A 22,645-nucleotide genomic window follows, 5' to 3' on the forward strand; every position below is an offset into this window, starting at 1 on the left:
TTAACCTTTTTGCTGCAGCGCTGGGTAGAGATATAGTACCTCTATGTTACAGCAGATTTGAACCCTGAGGAGCAGTATGTTTGTGGAGTACATGCCAATATTACTCATCAATGTTCTGTTCAGAATCAGTATTTTGAATATATATCTATATAAATTTGCGGAGATATCTGACATGTTGTGCAATTAATTATTTCTTATTTTTGTTTAATATCATGTTGAATGGGTTTGCATGTTTCAGCTCTTAACGGTGCAGTAGAGTCAGGTTGCAGTTCCTCCTGGTCATGAGTGAAGTCACGGCGGGGACAGAGGCGCTGCTGTGGCCGCCCGCTCCCCCCCTGCCAGCGGACACTCCCCCATCTTGGTTCACGCTGTTCTTGCAGGAAGACAGAAGTACCGTTTGTTCCGAGTGACAAGCCGCCTACAGCTTCAACTCACTTTTCACGGTATGTCTGGTTCTATCCGGTGTCCAAATGTCGTAATTCTGCACTTTCCATCAACTTTTATTTATTTTCTCGCACTCTTTCATGGCGAGCAGTGGAGTGAGGGATAGCGGACGGTAGCTATGTTAGCCCCAGTAGCTAGCTTCCCTAAATTACGTTAGTGCTAACATTTTATTGCATGGTTCCACTGTGCTAAAAAAGCTGTTTTGGAAACCTGCGAAGCGTCGAGCCTCCAGTCAAGATAACCGACGTCGGTCAACGCTGTTTATAGTTTAACTCAAGTTGTTGCGAAATGCATGTTTCCTCTGCATGCGCGGAGAGGACCACTTCAGATTGCTAGCACAAGTTAGCAAAGACAATGTCAGTTTAGTCCAAGCCGCTGTGAATGTGAACGGGAGAAGCTATACATATATTTTATATATATATTTAAACATGTCTTTCACGCACCATTAAAAAAATTCGACACTGTTGCCCGTCAGCGAGGTCTATTGAAAGTAACATTCGCATCAGTCCCTCGCATTTGCTGTGCAGTAAATGTATGATTTTCATTCATTTTATTCATCCAACAGCCGGGCTGATGATGTTATTGCTGGACTGCATGGTGTTGTATGGAGGCACATATTAAAAGCGGTGGCTCCGTATATCACTTTCATCAACAGGTATATTTGGAAACTGAAGAGAAAGGTCCCAGGAACAGACTAGACTACTGTCCATCACCATCATGGGTGGTGTGGTGTCGCGGTGGAGGGTTAGTATTCTCTGGATTTTTACTGGGAATGCATTACAGCTTCCAGCTGCTACTCTCAAAACAGTTATATAATGCGCATGATGAGACTTAAGTTTTCCCTTGTCATGCTTAAAGGCTTATAGCATTCTTTTTTTGTCTGGAGATTTATAGTTAATTTCATTTAGCTCTCATACAAAATGTTTTCACTGCTCTGCGCTGTAGGCGTGTGCTATAAACAGCACAGATATTTTATATAAGTGACACCGTATTGTTTTCAATTGACTCCTGCTTTTATCACATTGGCATGATCTCAGTTACAGAACTATATAATGCGTTAAAATGTGAAGGTGAAATGAGAGGTTTGTTTTAAAGAGGGTCCATGGGTGTTATAATGGAGAATGTTATTATATTACTCATTTGTTTTGTTTTTTTACTTGCAGGCTAAACCCTCCACCGTGGAGGTTTTGGAAGGGATAGATAAGGTATGTTCACCTCTTTTCAGAACTATTGGTAGATTCCAAAAGTGTTAATTTAAATTTTTCTGACACATTTCACTTGAACCGCATGCTTTATGTTTAGAGGTGTCTTCTTCTTTCTGCATTTTCTATTCGATAGCAAGCTATAAAGCGATTTAACCAGTGGCAAATTGATGCTCTAAATGTTCTGTTGCCTATTGTGGGACTACTGCACAATATGGTAAGCCATAAGGCATGACTGAAAAATTGAAAAAGCAAGCAGACAAATCAAAAACGCTGGTTTCTATCGATAAATGGTTTGTTTTTGATCTTACAGAATTTATAAATGCTCACTGTCTGACACAAGCTGTTGTGACCTCTCACTAATGCTGTACTATACAGGCTTTAAGCTCTGCTGTCTCCATAGACTCTTGCCCCCCCCCCCCCCCCCCCCCCCCCCCCCCCGCGCACCTGTTGCTGTCCTTGTCTCCCACACATGTTGTTGTTGTTATCTAGTGTCTCACATAGCCATGACACATTTGGTATGAGCAGTACCATTGAAAATGAGTACTTTTAGATTGTCAGAATTTTGCTGTCAATTTTTTTCTTGTAAATACACAATCATGGCCCCTTCTGAAGATACAAGAGGAACAGTATTTGACACCACTTAATACTCTTCTCTCCTAACTACTCTCAAGTTATAGCTTTGTTTTGGGTTGTCAGAATTTTGCTGTCAAATTGTCTCTTGCAAATTCACAAATCACAGCCCCTTCTGAAGATACAAGAGGGACAGTATTTGACACCGCTCAACACTCTTCTCTCCTAACTCCCAAGATATAGTTATATTTTGGTACACATATTTCAGAAATGGAGTTCGTAATCCATTGAGTATTATTTCAATACATCACCTGGCAGACCATTTAGCCCAAACAAATAGTGAAATTAATATGCATCAATCTTTGTCAGACAGGACATTCAGAAGGCACACCTGCTGAAGGAGTTTTGTCATCTGTTGAGTAGTTAGTCCAAGTGCCTGAAGAGTTTTGTTTATTAATTGCCCTAGAAAAAACCTGACACATTTAGAGAAGAACTATTGGGTCTTAGTCATTATTGTGCAATATGATCCGCATTGCCAAGATATGCCAACCATTTCTTGATGAAGAAATAATGCATATGAAAATTGACTTCTTTGGATGACAGGCAGATGTGGTATTGAGTGCCAAATCGGTTCCTGATTTGATGACTCATTGGGCTTTAGTGTTCCTCTAGTTGAGCTGGTGTTGGGCTATTTTCAGCCCCTGTCCTTGGAGCAATTGAGACTACAAATATTCTAAAGAGGTCAGATGGCACTTGAGCAAGGAAAGATAGGTCTTGGCTCATCTTTTCTTGAAAGGTCCCATCCATAGTCATATAAGGATGTTTTTGTCTTTTTTTTTATCAAGTACTTGATCACACTATGAATGTACAATATTGGTGAATTCTGTGAGATTAGTAGTAAGAGTAACGTATGCATGTTATTATGAAAACATTTGTCACAGGTGGATGTGGCTTTGTGAGTACATTTTGAACATGGATTGGAGACTCAACGTACTGTTCCAAGTGTGGGAGTGCTCGAGGATGCAGTTGCTCCTCATGAGAATTCCACAGTGAATGTAATTAAGAGCCTCAAATTAATTTTAACTGGGTGGTGCATAAAGTATTATTGAATCCAGAAATGCAGTCAGATGAATTCCTTCAAGCCATCAATTTCAATTTAGTCATGTTGTGCCAGGTTGCAGTCACAGTAGATATGGTTAACTCAAACTTCCCTGTCCCAGGTCATGTACCCCAGCTATTCTTGGGGATCCTAAGACTTTCTCAGCAAAGACAAGAAATGTAATCCCTCCAGTCTGTTCTGGGTCGATCAAGGCTCTTTCTGTCAGTTGGAAGGGCCTGAAACACCTCTGAAGGGAGGCGCCCAGGAGGCAACCCTTCAGATACATGAACCAACTCAGCTGATTCTTCTACACTAAAGATGAGCAGCTCCAGTTCAAGCTCCCTCTGGATGTTCTAGCTCCACCCCTATCTCTGAGGCCCAGCAAGCCCAGTCATGCTGCAGATAAGACTCAGCTGCTTGTAACTGTAGTCTAATTCGTTTTGTCATTACTCTGAGCTTGTGACCATTGATAAGAGTGGGAATACAAACATACTGGGAAATTGAGAGCCCTGTCTTTTCCTTCAGCAACCTATTCCCCACAAGACCCCATGCAGTGCAAAAATTAACGCTGTCACTGAAGTTTCTCTAACACAGCCGATATCTTCCCCTCAGTTGTGAACAAGACCAAAAAAACCACTTAACCCCTTTCACTTGAAGCAACCCATTTTTAGCCTTAACTGAGTAACCCAACCATCACTGGCAGAAAACCATGGTCTCGGACTTTGGAGGATTCATTTTCGCTCCTTACCCTCTTATCGAAAAAAGGGTCTGTCTTTCTTACCACAGGTCAACTACTTCCATAATAGGAAGCAGAAAAAAAATCTTCAAGGGATGATGGGGATGTTCATCAGGTGTTTCTTGTTCACCTGAATTACACATTTGGGTTTACCATGTCAGAGCTGCTGAGCACATGATCCAACTCCTCACCATGGTGCAATCAGTTGACCCAAATGTCTAAGAATACGCCCATGGATAAAACTACACACTCAGTCACTGTGTTTCTGTTTGTGGGCTAAAGTAGTGACAGAGAGAAATAAACAATGATTTTAAGACCTTATTAGGAATGCACAAACAGTACACAGCTGTTAGTAAAAAAATTGTTGGTGAGATGACGCAGTAGTTTGTTTCAGTCTGATAGAATATATGATGGTACAGAGGAAGTGGGCAGTGTGAGAATATTTTGAGGCCATGTTTTATTTTTTTCGACACGAGATACATTGCTGCTCACTCTCCCATAGTGACTGACTCTGGATGTGGGTGGAGAGATTAGTAGGTTCTTGTTACTGCTTTGTTACTGCTGCCTGACATGTTAGGCATAGATGTTTTTGAGTACTGTCTTCCATCTCGTTGATAGTGCTTATTTTACACCTGCAAGAGACCGTAAAGGGCATGGAGAAAGGGAGTAGGCATGAAGTCTTTGGAAGGGTGAGAGTAAAACAGCAACAAAGTCTTGATGCAAAAAGTGACTCCTACATACTTTGTATGGCAATAAGTCAATATATAAGTGCACACTTCTTCTTGGTCTTTACAGCTGTTAAAAGACAACAAAATCCTTAGAACAACATAACGTGCTTTTATCGCATGGTAACTATTTTCTGAATTCACCTACCGTTGCCCGAGCTGCTCAGTATCGACAATATTGTTGTCTTCAAAAGAAAGTACATGTTCATTGTTTCAGTGAATTGAAGAAAATTGTGACAACAACAACAAATCCAATAGTACTTATGATGTTATCCAAGGTAAAGTTGAATCATATCATGTTTGATGATTGGACAAAAAGAGAACAATCGGAATTAATCAAGTAGTTAAAGTTAACCACATTTTATTCAATGTTTACAAAGTTGATTATCAAAAACTTATCTTATAAAGAAAAAAAATCAACACCCCAAGTGTTCCCCTTGCAGGAAATGTAGTGTTTATATGGGTTTTGTACAGTTATTCTCAGTGTAATGGGATCTTGCCCTTTGACCAAAGACCTAACCACAGTTGCTGCCATGTAAATGGAAGTTGTATTATTTTTTTTTTTTTATCTGTGCTGTTATAATGTTATTGTTTTTCCACAGGATATACAGACTCTTGAAGAGTATGGTGAAAAGTATCAAAGGCAGCTGAAGATTTGGCTTGGGAGACTGCTTATGTACTCGTCTCTTCTCTACCTGATCACATGTATTGTAGTTTATTTGTGGTACCTGCCTGAGCAGTTAATGGGACGCCTCATCTTGTGTCTTCCCTTTATAGTATTTCCATTATTGTAAGTATTAGTAAGAACAGTCACATTGTCTATTCTTCAACTATAGTGATAAAAAATAACTTTGCATTTGATATATCACGTTTTTTTTAGGGTGTGGCTAGTCCGAAAATTAGTCATCATCATTTTTTCACGGCGAACAGAAAAAAACAGTAAGGTCTAGAGAAAAGAAAAGAAAACATCCAATTTTAATGTTTAATGTTTGATTCATATAGGGGTTAATTTAATCTGTTTTTGTTTCAGATGAAAAATTAGAAGATCTCAAGGCACAAAAAAGGAAGATAGTAAGTAACATTTTGTATTTTGTCTTATTAGTAAGTCGTTCTCCTGAATCGAGGTCTGTTTAAACTGAAGTCACTACCTCTGTTTTTGCCTGTCATACATTCATACAAATTTAGTAATTTCATACATTAAATCAACAGAGTGTCCCAGTGGAGATGCTCATTGATGTGGCAGGATTGCAGAATCTGTAAAAAATGCTCTTGATGCTAATGTCCTGTTTCCTAACATCCTCCAGTTTTTCTATTGACTTGATATCTGGATACTGTAGAGGCCATCTCATTGGACTGGACTCATTTGTTTACGAGAAGTATAGTACTAGTTGTAGTATTTGAAGAAATATGTTTTGAGAAAATATCCCTTACAACATTTTCATTAACATGTCCAACCTGACTTGCTGATTTAGGGCCAGGTGATTCAGGGGTGTTATGTTGTTTCCACCAAAATTTGGCCAAATCATTGGACAATAATTTATGAGTTATCTGACTGTGCAGTCTTCCATTGTCGAGCTCTGTCAAGCCTTTCTGTATCTTTACTTTAAGGCCCTTGCTGAAAGGAGCCCACCATCAACATGCTGTGTATTCTTATAAATACCTTGTGTGTAACGACTGGTTTATTTGCCTAAATCTTGCCCATCTGTCATCTCAAACCTCTCTGGAATTTCATCTTAGCCACTAAAAAGCCTTCGATAAATGTATCGCTTATAATTTACTCACACATATCACTATCTGCCCCTAAAATATACTACATTTTTTGGCTTTAAAAATGCCACTGCTCTCTGAATGTTTTATGTTCTCACACTATTCTGTTCAAATCCCAGCAGATTAGTAGTTTTCCCAAACACAGAAGCCCATCTGTCTGGCACCAGAAACCATGCCATTTTCAAACAACTTTCTTTTCCTGTTGATGGTTAAATTTGGGCAGATCTTCTTGCCTGCATCTCCATCCCTGAATGCTCTTAGGTTTAGCCATGAGATTGACTCACAAGTTAAGATGTGCTTAAAGTGTTGAATAAGTTGGCGCTATAGCTATAGTTTTTTTTTCTCTTTATTCTTCAAGATTTATAAAACCATCAATAATTGTGTCCATTGCCAACATGTGTTTTCACAACACAAAATGACCAAAGTACTATTAACAGTACCATGTGATTTTCACACATTGTTGCATCATCACATTAAGATTAAGTGGATGAAATGTAGCATTACAAGGAAATTGGGGAATTTTGGACAACCTGTTAATCAGCTTTGTAAGATGTTTGGCACTGTTATAATAATGCCCAGGATGGTAGTGCTTCAGCAGTCACCTTTATTGAACCTGATGATATAATTTCTAACACTCTTGCTCTTGTGAGCTTTGTAAATCCGTCTCTGCATTTTCCATTTTGGGTCAGGTAACTGCTCCCACACCATCATACACAGATGCAGCAGGCTTTGCTTTGTAGTGAAAAAGATATGAAAACCCACTGAATGCTATCTGCTCTGCACCAAACGGACAGAGTTAGCAACATGATAAAGAAGTGAGCCAGATTGCTATGGATTTTCCCTAGGATTCGTCAGAGACCAGAAATGATTAAGGTTAAAAAACATAACAAATATTCCAATCAGTTGAATATCATTGCCTTTGCTACTGCTGAATGTCGGGGTAAAAAAAATGACAAGTTTATTATGTCAACCTGAAATACTGCATGCTAATGATGTGGCCACAATATCTTCTGCTGCAATTAAGAGGGGAAAATATAACACTTAAAATTTTTTTTTTCAAAAATTTATTTTTTGTGATTTGATATTGCACTCGAGCATCTAGTTAATAGTAGCCTGTCATCACTCCATAAAATAAGTATTTAAATTTTCAGAAACGAGTTATCACTCATATATAGTGTAACAGTGATCTACCAACTTACCCTGTATATTTTTAGTGGTTGATTTAAGATTTCAGTGTGATCATGTAATCGAAAAAAATCATGTTATACTAGTAAACAGAGGGACCGAGTGTCACACAGCATTTGTTTAGCGTATCATATTTGGTGTACATAATTGACTGAAGTGACTTACTAAATGAATTTTTTAACTTCATGTTGAAATCATTGCATTATTTTCATTTTATTTACTTTATTTCCTTTTTGATCTTTTTAGCAGTTTTTATCATATTTGCTAAGTTAAGATGTGTGCAGATGGTGTTTGATTGGTACAGTGACTTAACCCAGCGAAACGCTCTGCTAATGTCACTTTAATTAATAGCATTTAGTGCCGTAAAGGAATAAATCTGAGAAATTGCTTGTCATCCTCTGCCATGTCTAATAACTTTCAATAATTAGAGCTGATGGATTTTCACACTCTCCATTATCGAAATAGTGAATGTAATTATTCTTCATATTACATGTAAACATAACAAGTGTTTGATACTTTAAAATGAAGATGCACAGTTCATTGTACTTTCTCAGTCACTGTCGGTCTTTGTAATGATCTAAATGTGTTGATAACATCTATTAAATCCATCATTATTTAATTATTACACAGCATTTGCTCTATTTCTAAAGGATTAATGTCTTTTGGAAAATACTTGTAATAATGCTGCAATCCCTTTTTAAATGGTTTGCTTTCCCAGCTTGAAGAAGTTATGGAAACTGAAACCTATAAAAATGCCAAAATGATTCTGGAGAGATTTGATCCGGATTCTAAGAAGAAAATTGTGAGTGTTTTTTCATTCATTTCCTTAGCTATTGTGGAACAGTCAGTAAATGTTGTATTAGATAATTTCACCCGCAAAACCCTTTCTTAATGTTGTCTTTATGAAGGAGCTAGAATCTACACCTATGGGACCTCAGATGACGCCGAAAGCTGGACAAGGTACCGGTCAGTCATCGAAATGGCAGAACTCTTTTGGTATTTTCCTTTGCCAACTTTAGGCGAATTGCGTTATTATTTATTTTTTTATGTAAGAGCTTCGTCAGCGCAGCGTCCCTCTAAAGACCACAACAGCGGCAGTGAATCTTGCAAGCGATGCTGCAGCCCGCCCTCCTCTTGCCACTGGGCCCAGCGGTCCTGGACGAGCCTCCCACTCTGCTCCAGGTGGACCCCCAGAGAGGAGCCTGTCGGCTGTAGCTGCTCAGCAGAACTTGATGAGGAGGCCCGTGACCCCTGGAACACCTGTTCCAGGAGTTGGTAGGTTACCTGCACACAGGGGGACCGGATCATAATGTGGTCGATTAAGGTGTGATTTACTCTTCCCTGGCTACTTCCCGGTTGCTCCCGGCTCTATGGAGGGCGTTGTGAGCAGGGCATACGTTATAGATGTATGAATGTAGCTTCCCTTGATAAAAGGTTAACTCATTCTCAAACATTGGGTATTTGTGAGTAAAACATATTCATTAACAATCGATGGTGCATGTTTGCACAACATACAGTGGGAAAACTTGTGAGATATTCAGAGCCAGCAAGTCAACACACAGCCAACTTTCCATTGAGCAATTCTGTGTTGATCACATCTGTGTTGTGTAGAAGTATTGAATATTCAATATAATTTTTTTCTGGACTATGAACGTTCAATAGAAGATGCAAATGGGCCCAAACAGTAAAGGAACTGTGTTCCTAAAGGAAGCTACAAGCAGTAATTGCCATGTGGAATGCCAACTGTGAGGTATGCCCGAAGCAGGATTACATTAACTATGATTAATTAGCCAGACCTGCATTTGTTCTCTGGGCAATGGTGGTGGAATCTCACTAAATGTCCTTTAATGCTTGGTGAAATTGCCTTTGGCATTGGTAACATCTCACAAATGGTTTACATGACTTGATATCACCTGCTTCTGTTGAAAATTGAAAGTGAAAAGCAATTTGATACAAAGAGTCACCACAGAGTTTCCATATGTTGGTAAATTAATAACCAGCAGGATACTGAGACTCTGCCAAGTCTCACAGAAATGACCAGTCATCTTCCTATGATTGCTCTTGATGTTGGATTATATTAATTACTACTCTCCAACACAGCAGGGAATCTGAACGTGCTTTGCAAGAGAGATCCAGTGTTAAGTTGTTTAGGAAAAAGGAGCAGGGATTTTATAGAATTCATCATTTTTTTTCAGCAAACCGTGAATTTCTGGCTTGCTTCTTCTAGTGAACCTCTCTCTTTGTGGCGGTTCATAATATTTATTGCCGTTAACGACGTCTAACAGGAAAAGATGTTTTGCTTTTAAAGGTATGCACCCCCCAGGCCCGCCCCTGGCCAGACCTGTGCTCCCAAGAGAAAGAGGCGCTATGGACAGAGTCATTGAATATCTTGTAGGAGATGGCCCACAGAACAGGTACATACCCACAGCATTTGTCATGCAATATCTGAAGGGGTAGTGTCTGTGTAGCTGTTTTGCAGGCGCATACAGTGTCTGCCAAACAAATAGATGTTTTTGTTGAGCTCAGGGTGAAAATACACATTTCATTTCGAACAATGAACGCTCCCTTTGTTGTGATCTCTTCCCTCTCGTAGATTTGCTCTGATATGTCAGCAGTGTCTGTCCCACAATGGCATGGCATTAAAAGAGGAATTTGAATATATAGGTAAGACTTACAGAAAATAAAACAGCCCTCTGTCAGTCCCCCATCAAATCCTCTGCCTTTATTTGCCCTCCAGTATTTGGCAGCATTGTATATCATGTGGCTCTTAAATGCCTCCACTTCTCCCGACCCCTGTAAGCAAATTCACATCAAGATTGAATATGCTAAGTGATGCTGTACATCAATCTGAAATGGTTATGCATTTTGAGCATTTTTTTTTTCAATCCAAGTTGTTTCATATTCATGTATATTAATCTGTGTCTGAAAAAGTGTTAGCGAGTAGACGTGGATATATAGTGTTTGTATTTGTGTTGTTTCAGGCTTCCGATGTGCATACTGTTATTTCTTAAACCCCGCGAGAAAGACAAGACCTCAAGCACCCAGACTTCCCGAGGTCGACAGTGAAGTCAAGATGTCACCAGAGGCTCCAACCACATTGCCCGATGCCGACGTTCATGACGACAAGTCTGTTTCAGGTGATAATCCTATGGTTTTTCATGTAGTTACTGTTTGCAAATAGTGATTGGTTATTTGCTGTTACATGTAGTAATCTATGATGGCTACTTTTTTCTTTTTTTTCTGAGACTCAAACACAAAATCGTCTTTTTAACAGAAAAGACCAAGCATGATGATGAGTCTGCTACGATGAACACCCAGGAGCCAGGGACGCCAACAACCACAGAGCTCAGTTCAGCATCAGACAACCAGAGCACCCCAGAGTCACTTGACCTGCCCTTTGAGAAATCTGATGGCGAGCACGATGTGTCTGCCATGGAAGTAGAATAAAACAGCGGAGTATCGATCAAACCAGCTGGAACTCCAATTTTAGGTTAGTTTGAAAGTAAAAGCCGTATGTTAGAATGCACAGCAACCAGAAGTTTTGGTGATTTTCAACATACAGAACATCTTTGTTTTGAGAATTGTTTTTATAGTTGCAGTACTAACCATACAGTTTAGTGCTTAGTAGTAGCCTATCGTATCAATATTCAGATCAGGTACCTCTCTTCTAGAATGACTGTATATTCTTGCCTATATCCGTACCCTGAATTAATTGTTTGTAGCTGTGAAGCACAGTATATTTCTCTAGTTTCTTCTCGTTGGACTGAATACTGTTTATCTCTTTATATTTGGTATTAAGAGACTGCTAATGTGAAATTAAGAATATTTGGGGGGGTACAATTTTATTTATGGGAAATTATTTATGAATATTTTTCTATAATGTTGTGCCTTACATGACTGGGGTACGATGGAGCACAGCATTACTACCAACATGTTTACACAACCATAGTAACATAAAAGGAAAGCACCTACAGTATGTATTTATTACTAAGGAGGAAAGGAGATTTATGCCAGCACTGTGCACCTGCCGCAAGTGCCTTTTACATTTTAAATCTCTGCTACATAGGATTGTTAAAACGACTTATTTACATATAGACTGTTATTTAACTGATTTCAGTCTTAAGAGACAGTATTTGCTGAATGCCTGGATTCATGTTCTGTGTAAACAATACTAAATAAACATTTGAGAACATATTAATCTGTAGGTCTGGGTTAATCAGAACTAATTTATTCATATACTTTATAGGAATATCCTGTTGTTGGTAGCAATTGATGCAAAGTAGTCAGGAATCACATGTTCGCAAAGTAAAGAAACATCTTTACTCCCCCCCGAACCCAAGTGGTATTTTCTTTAGTATTCAGGATTGCAAAATGTGTTTATTATATTTTTATTCCATAATTTAAACATTTACCATAAAGGAGATACAATGAAATATCCGCATTCAATAATTAATCCCTATCAACTGTCGTTTTGCATGAACGCATCAAAACAAGGTTAGTATGAGATATAAATGTGAAAATATACTCTGTATATACATCAGTGCCTTTTAAATTGCTGCCTTGTTTGTTTGGATAGCTTCTCACCAAGAATGTCTAAGCAGTCTATTTTCATTAGTGGGCCAATTTTAGCTTGTGATCATTTTATTTTAGCTCATTGATCATTTCAGACAGCATAACATAATGGTGCTGACACAGAGCTCGACCAGTCCTGATTACTTGACCCTCTTCATTTGCAACAAGAAAGTCATTGCGGCTACAAAGTTGTTCTCTGCCGTCATGTGACCCTCTTCCTCCGAACATCCACTGTAAACTATTGGAGAGGTCAACACCCCACATCTTCTATGGGTTTTGATAATGTATGTTTACAGAGACGTGACCTCCGGGGCCTTGTAATGCATCAATGTGACATCCACAGTAACGCCTGATTCCACCGCATGCTGTTTGAGGTTGACCTCTGACAAGAGCTGAACAGGAAAAAAAATGGGACATCAATAGGACAATGTTTGGATGTTTACACACCTTTGGGATGTTGTTCAGTATACACAGACTGTTCAAATGTGCATCATCTTAAGTAATATATGTCAGTTTGCACTATGTGTGGCGGAAAATTGTGTGGAAGATTTTCAACCGCGGAGCATTTTGTTTTCTTTTGCTCCTCCATCTGTAACTTCTTTAGATAGAAAAGATGAAAGGGGATTTGAAGGTTGCACAGAAAATGAAAGCTGTTAGATGTTGGGACCCCATGAAGGCATTACAGTAGGTATTTGTTGCCATCATACAAGGTAAATACGACTTTTTGGAAGCCTGATCAATGAACACAATGGTCATCTGACTTCAGTCGTTTCAAAATGTAAAAATTTATACTCGAATGCCCGTAACATCAAAAAAATGACATTTGAACAATCAGAAAACAAAAACATGAAGTTAAAACAGAGGACTCAGCCCTTTCATGTGTATTAGCGCCTCAGGGAATACATCAGAATTGCTATCATGGCAACGCTAATTGATTTTCAATGTTGACAAATGACATACAAAGCCCCGGTTCCAAGGTAATTTTGTGCAAGTGATGAAAATGTACGGGGGAGCCGTCCCAAGGTTCGTGGCTCTTTTCAGACTCATCTCTCACATGTGCATTCGAGGCCACTTGACTCAAATTTATACTGATCTTTTATTTATACCCAGAAAAAATGGCAGATAAGAAACATAAGTGTTCTTGATATTGTGTTCTGTCATATCTTGCAGCCAAAGATTGAAATCCTGCGAAACAATTTTCTGAAGAAATGAAAGAGCGCGCCCTCCTGAACCCTGGAGGAAAATAACCCCACGGTGCGAGGCGGAATATGAAACAGAGGCACAGAATAAGTAAAATAGACAAGTGCACCAGCCTTGTCACTTTTCCATTTGCTGCCCCCGAGTATGAGCACTTCAAATTCTCATCTCAACGGAGACCTTCATCGTTATGCTCTATCTACTGTACTGAATACAGAAAAAGTACCATATCAGACAATGGTAATAAGGAAGGGGGTTTTAAAGATTTACTATGTTTCTGTCAATCATGAAGTAGAATGTGACACGAAGAACAACAAAGTCATAATAATACAACAGACTTGTGTGCATTGGAGACAATGTGCTAAATGCCGAGATGAGTGTCACAGAAGCACTTAACATGGTTGTGATATTAGACATCACCATTGGCTCTTGACAACAGCATCATTACACAGTAATAAGAGCAGAATCTCCTTCAGAGAAGCATTAAAATCAAATTAGATTATACAAGAGCTTGGCTTGATGAGCTCTGAGGGGCGATTGTACCGATCTCTGCTTATTACCGTTGCCTGTATCTCTCTGGGCTTGAATTGCCACTTGACAAAAGTTAAGCTTCTTTTCACAAAAGGTCATCAGCTTCCATGAAATGAGTTTTTAAAATTCAAGTCATTTGAAACCTCCATGCCCAGATAAATGGGTGCCCCCCCAATTTATCTATCTATCTATTTATTTATTTATTTATTTTTTGGCCCATTCTATCTGTCAAATCTTAAACGCATGCAGCAGAATGCATGATGCTGGCAATAAACCACTGCACTGTAGTTTATACCAGAATGACATTCAGGGATCAGAGAGCATTGTCATTCTCTGTCCTATCTTGGAGTCGTAACGCTGAGAGATGACATCTGTGAGCACTGACACGGTTGACAATTATTGCAGCGAACATTATATTGCTGTGCCCTAATTGTCTGCTGTACTGAGTCCACACCTTTAAAAAGAATCATGTATATGTATTTTAACTATTGCCTAATTCAAAATTCAGTGACAGGAAATAGATTCTGCGGCACTAATGGAATCTATTTTGACGGTTCGTGCTCTTAATATCGCTGCACATACATACGGGCCGAGCCTGAAAATGGATTTTAATGATTGATTCATTTATTACTTGCGAACAGTAACACAGAGTCAACCTACGCTTACAAGACCAGTTAAAAAAATGCGGTGTTATAATTCGATCAGAGGGCAGAGTCTGTGTGGGAAAATGGAAGTGTGTATTGTCCAGCTTTGCTTATTAGATACTAGGTCGTGTGGACGGGGAAAATTCGAAGCATGGAAGAAGAAATGGAAGGATAGGACAACACACCCCTGCCACTAGCTCATGTGGAAATCATACAAAGCATCCTGCTGGCAGCAGGTTCATTTTATAGCTTCATCTATTACCACACTGTCATTGTTAATTGTCTTCTTTTTACCTCTGCAGGATTCTCTAAATTGGTCCTATCGAATGTGACAGGAGGAAGAGCATTAAGCATCTGACAAGATGATATCTAAGTTCAATTTCCCACTCCTCACCTGATTTATACCTGCAGCAGATCATTTTCCTTTCTGTCATAAAGACCTCTATAAATCAGTGGTGCTTATGGAAGCACTACTGAACAGGGTCCCTGGATTTGTATCCCCTGTGTTTGCTATTAGGAAGCCATTACAGCCGCATTTTCCTCCTTCAAACAAAAATGATCAAATCTAATACTGGCGAGATTAGAGAGATAAAGAGAGAAAGCGCTGGCAGAGCTGTTCAGCACAGCCTCCTATCTAAACAACATGCTCCAAACTCAATAAAAACAGGGCTTTTTGCTGGTGACACCATTATCCATCTGTTTGGACAAAATTGCTGTATCATGGTATAAATCTGTGATACAAGTGACATATCCTCTAAAATAAAAGGGAACATTAACTGCTCTATCTTCTAGAGGCCATGGGACTAGCTGGCTATAAGCTCAGTCAAGTGTGATGGCAGTTATACTGTGTTTTACTAGACTGCAGACAATTATACTTTGCTCCTTTCCCATAAGAAGACAAACTGCCATGGCTTCAGCTGAAATGATTTCAAATAGATTTTCCAAAATGTCTGTCGGCAGATTGCTTCCATACATTATTTCACTTAAATGGAAAGGAAAAAAAAACAGAGGGAGCAAATCCACAAATCAATCACAACAGCACACTTTACCAGATGGAAAGACGAAAGCTTTCAGTCCGTGCGCTTGTGTGTGTGTGTGTGTGTGTGTTTGTGTGTGTGTGTGTTGAAGACCTGCAGACAAGGACAGCTATAGGACTGTGCACTGTCTTGTCTCTGTAATGCGTCTCACTCATCTTGAGGGATAACAGGGAGTAGTTACTTTCTGTGGCGAGCTGGCAGAGCTGCAAGAGAGGAATAATGCATATTGAACTGACCCACTGACTTCTGGCTCGTTGATTCAACAAGTTCATTCAGCCAATCATGTGTAAGCCATTAACATGAAATTGAAATACAATTATTTCACCCATCAGGCACCGCGTACTCACATTGAAAGATGGAGTGCATGAACTCCAGTTGATTAAAACTTGATTCTTTTCACATGTGATAACACAAGAATATTGAGCCGTACAGTTAATATCCTGTAGATGAAGATAAGACATCATTGGTGGTGAGGTCATAAAAATCAAATGCAATGGGACAATCTGGTCACGTTGCTCTATGCCTTTTCCAAGACGGGGTGAATAGGCTTTAGTTGTGCATCCAAAAACAGAAACACAAGACAATATTTTTTGTAGGCATGTGTTCTCCAATGCAGAGGAACTGAATGGGTTTGTATTTTGGTGGCCGAAAAACCCCAAAATGACACTGAAGAATCTCAACCGCAGATCCCTCTGCAATTAGTCATGATCTGGTTACTCGAGCATAGTATAGTAAATTACTTTTGACAAAACTCACAAGTTGCTCAAAACAAATTCTGAGAATTATCTTGAGAAACCGTGACCTGATCTCTGGAGCAGGTAGTTTCGTTGTATACCTTATGGCGGGCTGAGAAATGTTCTTCCGTCGTGTTTGAGAAAAGGCACACATGTCAGTGGATGATGTCTCTGTGTCAGGTTGCGCTGCAATGCATTATTGGTTTCATGAGGTCCTTATGTTTACAACCCTGCTGTTTTAGAAACAAGCAAACAGTAAGAAGGTCCCTGGCTTGATTCTGACAGGGGGGTCTTTCCGTTCTCCAGTTTCCTCATGCGGTCCGAAAACACTAAATTTTGTCCAGACTTGTGAATGAGAGAGCGAATAGTTGCATGTCTCTATATGTGGCCCGGTGATCGACTAGTGTGCGGTCCAAGGCGAACCCCGCCTCTCGCCCGCCGATGGCCGGGGTGAGCTGCAGCACCCCCACTACACTCTGCTCAGTGTTGTGTTTACACGCACATAGTGACCAGGCTGTCCCTCTCTGAAAGGGTGCATTTGTCAGACAGATGAGAATAAGAGGCTTGAAAGTGGAAATTTGCAATTGATTCTGGCTCTGATTCAGGGATTCTCAGTGGTTTATGGGATAGTAGTTCACCCTTAAATTGTTTATATACACAGACTTGTACCTTTGTCATTTTTAGAGTCTTTTTTTGCCTCGACTCAAACATTTTATGGTTACGATTCATCTGCTAGCTGCTTGGCTTGCTTCCTGGGTTAAAACTCTTTATTTTGTGAAAAGTCAGAGAGAACAAATGTGAAATGCACATTCCAAAATCAGAGCCAGCATGGTGAACAGAGACTGTTATTCCCTGCTAGCGGGGGGAGGGGGGTGACTTTGAATACTTTAGATATTGCAGGTTGGAAAAGCTAATTTTGGATTAGAGGGGAAGGCATGACGCTGCTGTGACTTTTACTTGCTGGGGACAAATAGAAAACAACATTTAAAGTGGTTGGCTCCAGCCGTCATGATGTGCAGGTCTCACTCACTCTGTGATGTATTTAGTTTCTCAATGCTGTTCGACATGACAAGCAGCGCAGAGGTACTCAAACCAACGGCCGCCTCAAGCAGAATCTGCCTCAGAGATCTCGAGTGGAGCTGTTCCTTCTTCCTCTTCTATGAGAGACACTGGTAGAGGTGGAGTTGTTTCTTAGTTCGTTTCAGTCCTGTAATGTTAGCCAGTGATCAAATAGAAATATGTATGAGAAGAACTGTGAATTCTACAGTAAGTTTGTTTTTTCCTTACTGCCAAATGAGCCTGGCTTCATAGACAGGAAACCAGGGTGTATTTATTTATGATTAACCTTTTGTGTCAAAGATTAAATAACAAAGATTGTTTTAAAGGATAAGTGCCAAATATGATACTGCTATACAAAATACTGTCATCAACTCCTGTGACCACAACATTGTTTATAGTTTATTGTTCAACAAGTGTGTAGCCCCTTGCTTTTTTTAGCCAACTTTTTTTTACTGAATTAAAAATGAAATACATACATTAAAATTCACAAGTCAAGTTCATTTGAATGACTATCAAGTGAAATGAATCAATTTGATTTATGCATAATGAAATGATGTCTATTCAGCATTCTCTTTTGGCCGTAGCCTCTGATGTCTAATACCTCAAAAGTGACATACAAGACATGCGACCTGTCACACGTGACATGTAAGTATATGCTGGTATATCCCTGTAATAAGTAAACTAAACTCAAGCAAAATTAAGATACCTGCACAAATACAGGAGTATTTTTCAAGTCCATATGGAAGCAGAAAGCAATTACACATTAAGACACCGCTGCAGTCATTCCATTTATTATGTTTACTCTGGATGGCTCAAACAACCATGCATGACTTCATTCATCTCTGGTTTGTGCGCATCCTGTTGTATGCGAGATGAGTAAATACAAAAAGAGCCGTGGAGGAATTTGTGCTGAATTGTGGCAACGGTTACATTTTCCAGCTGCTTTGTTGATTTCCGTTTTCCAAATTAAAGAATTACAGCAGCTTATGGTTCTTTATCATCATGTTGAGTGTTTTCCACAATGCGATGGCAGCTGAGGGTGCACGAAAATCCATATTTATGATACCCTTGCAACCTCTCCTCTATGATTATTGAAAAATACTTCAATCAAGCACCAGAATAGACAGTAAAGTGTATTTTGTACACTTTTAGGATGTAATAATGTCTCCCCATCATTTAAGTTGTATATATATCCTTTAGCAATCCCAGTGGCTCACTAGATGTCAGGTACCTTGCTTATTTAGACGTTATAGATATCCAAAATTCCTTATTAATCACATTAAGAAGAGTAATTAATAACTTTTGTGGATAATATGAATATGCAAGAAGTACCCCATTTTCTTGAAACATGGTAGAGAAGTAAAGTCTAGGCCAAAGTGCGCGTTGATTTAATATAGCGTTTAACATGCTTTATTGACCACTTTCACTAGCTGTGCTAAAAATGAGCAAACATGAAGGTTTATATATATATATATATATATATATATATATATTTGTATTTTATGCAGACTTGATATATGGAATGCTGTTTTTAGCAGCAAACAGGTTCACGTATTGTCTGAGTCAATAAATGGCAATCATTCAGTTTAGATTTTATGCTTTAAAATCAAAAATAAAACAAGCAATCTAGCGATAGCACGTTTTTATACTTCAAGGAGAAATTCACTAAGAAGCCATAGAATGGGAACGGCTGCCCGCGTCCTTGATGTTTTAACATGTGATGCTCACCACAAATGTCACTGAGATATATAGGACTTTCACAGCGTCTCACCGAAGATGCTTCTCGCAGTACGAAAAAAACCCCGAAAACAACATAAGAGCGCTCGTGAGCTTGGAGGTTGCCAGTTCAAAACAACCCCGAAATAAACTACATTTTTTTCCGTTTATTAGTTTGCCAACAGTATGACATCCCCCTTGACAACATTCATGAAAGTAATTATCTCAATAAAGCCTCGGCACAAAAACAATCCACAGCTTCCTCTTTGTGGACATTAGCCTGTTGGCACCACTGTGCTATGACTGTGCGCCAGATAGTTCTTTACAGGGATATTCCCTGTTGCCCAACATAATTAATTGCTTTACAGTCTTCAAGGCCATAATGCTCATCAGTTATTAATTAGAAATTCATTTTGCTGAATAAATAATGCTCATGATTGATGATGAAAGTTATAATTAGGTTCTTGGAGTAATGCACAGGGGAGAAAGCCTTTACACTTGAATCCAGGCTATTAAAGAGTGCTCATTTAAGGGGCCGCTATATCTCTTGTCATAAACCTGAGCTGTCACTGCAGCAACTGAGTTCAGGGAGCGGTAACACAAGTTGTAATTCGCATATGTTATGTCGGGCAACCCGCTCCAACACGCGATCCGTCATTTCACTGTTTTGTTCCAGAAACGTTGACCGTTCATTTCCAGCAGGTGAGGAGCAAGAGCAGAAATAACCCGTGATCAAGTTCAAAACAAACAGTATTTTCACCCCTGGCAAAACCAGATAAGGATATTAGCAATTTGTGTCTCTCTGGCATAAGGCAGATGTGGAGAAAAAAAAAAAAACTAAAATCCCATGGGTCTTTTCAGGCGTCATGCAGCCCACGGTCTTTTTAAATGACGAGAGAGAACTGTGAAAACTCGAGCCATCTATGGCTCACTATTGATTTTACACCAAAGACCACGGCGTTGTTGATAGCCTTTTTGATATATTTTCTTTCAAGCACCAATCCCTTTGGAGTTTTGTGGAAAATAAACCAGTCAATACACACCTATTAGGATTTCTTGATCCGGGCCCATAAACCTAAGCTGTACCGTGTTTCCGATGCTGATTGCATCATAATAGAGGGGAGACCGAAAGCTATTACGTATGGAAGATCAACCATCTGCATTTGGAGGTGGATTCCGACATTTTTAGGACAATTAATGTGATTGACAAGCATTAAAACAAGGGATGGCGCACCAAGATGTTCTACTAAGAAAGCAAAAAAAAAAAAACAGAAAACAAAAACTGCAGATGATGGCGCAGCCTCATCGAACAGAAATACTATCGCCGGTCTCTTTCACCTGTCATCACGGGTGGGAGTGAGCAATGGTAACCCCCAACTCTCCCACCCTTGCAAACCAGTATCTGTCCTATTAGCAATTTATAATGGAGATCAAGAAGTAGTCAGTGGAGAATGAAGACAACTGCTTGCACCCGCTCCTAATTGGCTTTATGTTCTGTTTCTGATAAATGGCTTGCCACAACTATAGAGTCCCGCGGTTTTTATGCCCTAATAGGACTCAGTAACCGGATTTACTAACAGATAGCAGGTCAAAAAGGACATAGAGAGCAAAAATGTTAATTAATATCAATAATGGCCAATTATTAGTTTGACAGAGGGATTCAAGCTAGTTGTGTGTTCTAATGATCGTGAGCTAAGTTGAAGGGAAACACTAGCGAATTAGCATAACTGTGTGTGCACACTCCGCCGAGGTGCCCAGCAAACATCTGTTATGTTGGAAATTCAAATAGAATTCCTATTAGTAACCCTGGCTGGGATTGCATAATCAGTCATTCTTCTCAGGCCATTTTGGAGGTGCTAACAATGCCCGTGTGACTGGTGGAACTCCTCCCTCTGGGCTTTCCAATCAAATTGGGCCCCATGTGGACCGGGTCCTAACAACAGAGAGGGCAGCGCCGACTTCTGAGGGTAGCTTTGTGTTGTGACAGGAGCTCAATGTATCCGCCCATGACACATGACTGAAGAAAGGAAAACTGTTATTTATTTGAATACAGCAGATTCGAGTCAAAGAATTAATGTTGAAATATGACCTACCCGACACGGATCATTATCTCCCTGCTCACCACGGTGTGGCTTTACCCACATGGGTCTTTGGCGGCGCTGAGATATTTTTACTAATTGTATTTAAGCCTTGATTTCTCTCTCCGTAATGATAAAATGCACGCCGTAAGCTTTAAGGGGACGGCAGACAGGGATTTCTGCGTTCATATTGAGGTCATCCGAATGCAGGAGCTCGTTTGGTGTATTGGAAACCGAAAACATTCTGCTGAAAGATCAATTTTCTATTTGGAGGAAAATAATGTTAGTTCTCTTTACCTGATGGGAATTACAGCTGCTACGGATGCGATGGGATTTCTGTGTTCGTTGTTGAGGGACCGCCTCGTTCGTTATCAACGCTTGATATTTTACAATATAAATACAATGCAGCTAAGAAGATATATGCTTTATAGTTGCACACGCTGCTGTTAGAAATTGAATCCAGTTTTCTTATTGGCGTTATTGAGTTGCCTTGTATCTGTAGGATTTAGTGTAACCCCTTCACACTGACCTTGCTTTAAAAAAAACAAACAAAAAAAAAAAAACGGAAAATGAAGACTGGTGGACGTCATGAGTCTTATTCTTCCATCTGTCTCAGGAATACAAATAAAAGGCATTTATAGGTTTGTGAATATTTTGTTATGCTCCCTTTTACTACCCCTTAACATGCTAATTCTCAATCTGTAGAAGGAATTCTGTGTTCTCTAATATTCAGTGTAAACTAACATGATATGAAGCTACAGCTGATAAAAACAAGTAAATGACTAGATAGATGGATAAATACATATATAGTTAAGAATACATTTGCAAAATTGGTATTTATCTGTTTTGAACATTGAAAACAGAAAAAAAAACATGCTGTTGAGAAATATAAATTTAAAAAATATAATTTAAGGGTCATTAAAAATATTGGACTTATTTTTAAGTGTTCATAGCAACATTTTCAACAATTTCCAACATGAAAAATAGGGAGCTTGTCACCTTACATATATATATATATATATACATATATATATATAACTGTCAAAGAATTTTCAAGTTTAACTTTGCTAACTGGGTGGCAATATGGTATCACACTTGGGTTTAATGCTGCTGCAACAATTCTCATTACTTTAACTGTCTGTGAAATAATGTCACGATTTACACCTGTGCATGACCTTCTCCTCTATAATCTGAACATGTAATTCCCCACAATGCCGTGGCATGTATAACCGGAGGAGCCCCCTGATCTCAGGAGTGCAGGATAGAAAGAGCACATGGTTAAATGTGCTAATGTGCAGACGTGGCTCTTTTAATGCTTGCATTGTATTTTCCCCATCGTGGCTGTG

At 39.3% G+C, this 22,645-nt stretch overlaps 1 protein-coding gene and 1 long non-coding RNA gene across 7 annotated transcripts in view; both read left to right on the plus strand.

The window, feature by feature from the left end:
* Positions 1 to 283: 283 nt before the first annotated feature.
* lnpa (limb and neural patterns a) lies at positions 284 to 11,923 on the plus strand. 2 transcript variants are annotated; one of them, XM_086144661.1, is made up of 13 exons: positions 284 to 443; positions 1,100 to 1,188; positions 1,608 to 1,649; positions 5,382 to 5,569; positions 5,660 to 5,718; positions 5,810 to 5,850; positions 8,450 to 8,533; positions 8,640 to 8,697; positions 8,785 to 9,006; positions 10,040 to 10,145; positions 10,325 to 10,395; positions 10,713 to 10,868; positions 11,006 to 11,923. In XM_086144661.1, the coding sequence occupies exons 2-13, from the start codon at positions 1,162 to 1,164 to the stop codon at positions 11,176 to 11,178; spliced, it is 1,227 nt and encodes a 408-aa protein (XP_086000787.1). In that variant the 5' UTR covers positions 284 to 443; positions 1,100 to 1,161; the 3' UTR covers positions 11,179 to 11,923. The 2 variants fall into 2 exon arrangements, with proteins under 2 accessions (XP_086000787.1, XP_086000788.1); XM_086144662.1 differs by having other exon boundaries at positions 8,640 to 8,691.
* Positions 11,924 to 13,477: 1,554 nt separating this feature from the next.
* LOC147234977 (uncharacterized) overlaps positions 13,478 to 22,645 on the plus strand; it is a 65,845-nt gene continuing 56,677 nt past the window's right edge. For all 5 annotated transcript variants that reach the window (XR_015106067.1, XR_015106063.1, XR_015106065.1 and 2 more), the window contains exon 1: positions 13,478 to 18,150. This is a non-coding gene — a long non-coding RNA (uncharacterized LOC147234977). The remainder of the gene's footprint in view (positions 18,151 to 22,645) is intronic.

The sequence above is a fragment of the Fistularia commersonii genome, chromosome 4 (genome assembly GCF_037954325.1).
Source record: "Fistularia commersonii isolate RoL2024-O1a breed Wild chromosome 4, RoL_Fcom_v1.0, whole genome shotgun sequence".
NCBI classification, from domain to species: Eukaryota; Metazoa; Chordata; class Actinopteri; order Syngnathiformes; family Fistulariidae; genus Fistularia; species Fistularia commersonii.